Here is a 4,571-nt window from a genome sequence, read left to right as displayed (position 1 = left end):
ACAGATGGGTCTACTGAAATACACTGCTAAGGGGAGCAGTGGGAGAAACAGGAGAGGTCTGCTTTTTCATGTGGGTTAGCAACCTGGTCAGAGACAGAACTCAGGCCTTAGGATGTACCGTCATGGTGGTGGCGCTAAGACCTACCCCAAGGGCCTTCAGGGAGGCTCCAGCACCCTATTCTAACAATGTACCATAAAAAACAGTTTCAACCAAGATTAAAAAGGATGTTTAATAAAATTTAACTTCTACTCTTGATATATAAACTATTAATATATCAAGAATGGAAGAACAGTCAGCAAATATTTACTGAATCATGATGATGATACTAGGATGCTGGGAATTTAACAATTACCAAAGTCAAAATAAAAAGTTTTTGTTTTCATGGATTCTATATTCTTTCTTTTTTTTCATGGATTCTATATTTTAGTGGGTCATCTCAAAACGAAATTCATCACACTTGGCTAATAATACACCATCAGAGGCACTGTAAGTGAGGACAATAAGATGTTACCATCAACATTAATAAATGACATTGTTCTGAAATTCTAGCTATGTCAATGATTTGTACTGAACAAATCACTGAGTTGCAGACAGCACAACTACCTAGAAAATCCAAAAGAATAAATTATATAATAAAGTTAATAGTGAGACAGATATCTGATTTATAGCAAATATACAAAAAGACAATAGTTTTCCCAAAGAACCATTAAAAAAAGATAGGTGCATATTATATTAAGGGATATGGTCACCAATTTTTCTATGATTTTATAAATTTTGATCTTAATCTGTACCTTTTTCCACACATTTACCTGTACAGACTAAATAGTCACACATTTTTTGGGAAAAAAAAATCTATCAAGAGAAAAGATTCTTGCTGTGGAAAAATACAGGTCTCTGGTTTATTATCAGATCAAAGACAAAGACGAATCCTGTTATACCTCTATGTTCCAGTTATGCTGTTCCAAGGTATGGCGACATTGATCCATAGATTCTATACCAGTCAGATCCTGAAAAGAAGGATAAAAACAAAGTTACTCAGGGGAAAATCAACAGTACATATTTGGGTATTTTTACCCCTTAAATAATTATGAAAATTGCTGGAAAAAGACATGTTTAAAATGTTAGGACCTGATGTCCTGTTTCAAATAACTTCTCAGATTTCATCATTAATTTAGGCAGATGTTCACTAATAATTTATTTAGAAGTCACTATTTAGCATTTACCCAGTTAGTCAGAGCAGTCTTATTCTTACAGAACAGAACAAAAACAATACAAACTTCTTGTTTTTTAAAAATATCAAGGCAAGTATTTTCCCTACTGTATTTTTAGATTAGTCTCAGATTCATGTTGTCTCTAAACACAATAAAACTCCTTCTCTGGCTACTCTTCTTTCATCTCTCTATGGATGTGCCCTGGGTTTTTGTCTTCTATACACCCTCTAGCAATCTCATGTAATTTTCAGTATTCAATCATACTTTATACTCAGATGACTCAATTTAATTTCTGGACCTGCCATCTCTTCTGAAGTTTAGCAGCATTTTCCAGTATCCTACTCAATGATTTAAAAAAGAGATCACAAACATTGCAGAAGAGAACAATCAGGTTAATTATACATCGTTAATATCCTGAAATACTAAACCTAATTTGCAAGCAAAACCCTCTGTAAATAGTGAATCAGTGTTAACTACAAGCACAGTTTAATAGGTCTGCTTTTCTTTTTTTTAAAGATTCATTTATTTATTCATACAGATCTGGGGTACAGGCCAGAGATGCGGAGGGTGATAGGATTCACCAGAGACAGAGCGGGGAGCAGGACAGATAGATCGACGAAGTACAACGCCGAGTGGAGCAGCGGGCGGGTCAGGAGAGGTCTGACTCGGTATGTGGTCACCTCCAGAGCAGGCAGGGATCGAACTCATGCTGCAGTGGCTTTAGCTTCTTAGTGCTGTGCTTCAACCGGCTGCGCCACCAGGGAGGGCCTAATAGGTCTGCTTTTATTCACTACTAATATTAAAACCCATCCCTGGTAGTGCAACGGGTTAGTATGCAGCACTGCAAGCCAGCCACAGCCACTTCAGTGCAAGTTTGATCCCCAGCCCTGGAGGTGACCTGGCAGACCTCCTCTGACCCACCCACTGCTTCCCTTAGCAGTGTACTTTGTCGACCTTCCTGCTCTGCTCCCCACTGTCTCTGGTAAATCCTCTCACAGCGCCTGCACCTCTGGCATGTACCCCAGTTCTGTATGCAAAAATAAATATATCTCTTAAAAAATATATGTACTAGAAATAAGCAATGCCTGAATACACTTAGGACAAAATTATTGACGTATCAACAGACATTCCATGATCCAGTGTTCTAGAAATCTACAATAAAGATCTAGTCCCTATACTAATTAAGTTTGTTGTACCCCACTAGAAGTGTCTGAGTAAAACCACACATACAAACACATACAGACATGCACAAAATTAACAAAATTTTAGTCTACGGGATTCCTTTGGACTGGGTGCTCAAAAATAGGCCTTGCCCAAGGGGTTAAGTCTCAGCACTATGAGGCAACTGCTAGCCACTGCTGCATGAGTTTTGAGTTTAACCTCCACCCAGCCAGGGAGTTGATTCACAGCAGACCTCTCCTATCTTGCCCACTGCTCCCCCCAGCAGTACTTCAGTAGATCCACCTGTTCCCCACCACTATCTCTGGTGACTCTTCTCACCCTTCTCCCATATCTCTGCCCTGAATCTCAGTTCTTATAAGCATAAATAAAAATAAATCTTAAAAAAAAAAAAAAAGCCTTACCAATGAGTTACTATTTCAGCTATTGAGATGTGAATGAAAAGATAATTGGTTCAGCCATGGGAAAATAAGCAGGAAATATATTCCAGACAGAAGACCAACAAATGTAAAAACCCCAAGGCAAATTTTACAGTAGAGTAAATCTTAATGCATATGAATTAAAAAACCATCTAGGTAGTCAAAGGTTCCTAGGGTGGAAAACTGACTTTGACAAAATAATCGTAATTTTATTACAAATACACAAAACCACCTCACTATCAGAAGGTGTGAAGGGGGGGGTGTTGGCGGCACTGACTTAAGTAACTTTCAACTGAGTGCTGAGTGGCATCTGTAAGATGCAAAAGGAGCAGTACAAAAGTAATGCTGATCTAGTTAATTTAATGTGGAATTAAATGATTAAGTCAATACAATGTAGAAGCCATTTTATTTTTAATAGAGGCAACACTGGTTTACAACACTGTACATGATTTACAGGTATAGGGTCACACCCTTTAGGGGTATCTTACCACACTACACATACCACCTAGGCACCAACAGAGCCGCAGTTCCCTTGCCCCTTTCCTACTCTTCTCTCCTCTTAGATCTGTCTCTAATGCATTCTCCAATAAAATAAACCAGGTTCCTTAGAGAAATGGCAGATTCCAGACAGAAGTGGGGCAGAAAGTATACAAAATAAGTCTAGGGAATCCTGTAGTGCCAAGAAAAAAGTGCTCAAAGTACTCCATAATGATGGAGTCAAATGAAAGAGTTCCAGTTGCCAAAGTCACTGATGCAATTAAAACAACAATAAAAAGTAATAGATTATAATCTATTATAAGCTATATACCAAAAAGTACAACATAAACAAAAGTACAACATATTTATATGTTGATATAAATATGATTGCATAAATGAGCATGGGCATTTTATGCTGAATTGTAAATAATCATGAAGATATTTCCTTTAAGGAGGTAGAGAGGTAGAACATAATTTTCTAATACTTCAGTGTGGGCTCTGAATAGTGGCTTACTTCAAAAGTACAGTATGGAAAAAGAGAAAAATAGATTAACTTTACAGTACAGAAGCCTGACAAGCTCTATTCAGGTAGTTACAATTAACATTAACAATAAGGCCCTCCTTGAAGGTCCAATGGGTCTGAAGCACAGCAATGAAGTGATCTCTGCAGTCACTGCAACACAAGTTCGAGCCCTGGCCAGGGAAGTGACCCACATGGCACAGCAGACCTCTCCCACCTGCCTCCTGCTCCCTCAACAGTGCATTTCAGTCAATCTTCCTGTTCTCCTCCCCACTGTGTCTCTGGTGAATCCTTTCACCCCCAGCACCTCTGGCCTGTACCCCGAGTTCTTGTAAGCAGAAAGAAATAAATCTTAAAAAAATTAAGTTGATAAATGATGTTGATGACTGCATGTGTCCTTGATAACACGTAATGAAAATATCTGACCAGCATTCCTGAAAACTGTCAGTCATCAAACACAAGGAAAGTATGAGAATTAATCATAGTCAAAAGGAGCCTAGTGAGATATGATCACTAAATGTGGTATCTTAGATGGGATACCATAATAGACAAAGGACATTAGGTGAAAACTAAGGAAATCTGAACAAAATATGTTCCTTAGTTAATAATAATGTATTGCATTTGGTACACTGTGAGAAATAAACTAATATATTAAAAGATATTAGGGAACCCTGAGCACATGGTTTTGGGAAAGTTTGTAATATTCTACACATAAATAAATAAATAAATAAATAAATAAATAAATAAATAAATAAATAAATAAA

General features: G+C 37.5%; 1 protein-coding gene across 1 annotated transcript in view; it reads right to left on the bottom strand.

Moving 5' to 3' along the window:
- The window catches only part of FAF2 (Fas associated factor family member 2), a 53,065-nt gene that overhangs the window by 24,709 nt on the left and 23,785 nt on the right, over nt 1-4,571 (bottom strand). The window contains exon 2 of the mRNA XM_004679249.2: nt 940-1,008. Coding sequence (XP_004679306.1) covers nt 940-1,008 — 69 coding nt within the window. The remainder of the gene's footprint in view (nt 1-939; nt 1,009-4,571) is intronic.

Source organism: Condylura cristata, unplaced genomic scaffold (genome assembly GCF_000260355.1).
Source record: "Condylura cristata isolate star-nosed mole 26May11 unplaced genomic scaffold, ConCri1.0 scaffold00008, whole genome shotgun sequence".
Classification (NCBI taxonomy): Eukaryota; Metazoa; Chordata; class Mammalia; order Eulipotyphla; family Talpidae; genus Condylura; species Condylura cristata.
Note: the sequence above shows the minus strand (reverse complement) of the source record. Positions and strands in the feature narration are given on the sequence as shown.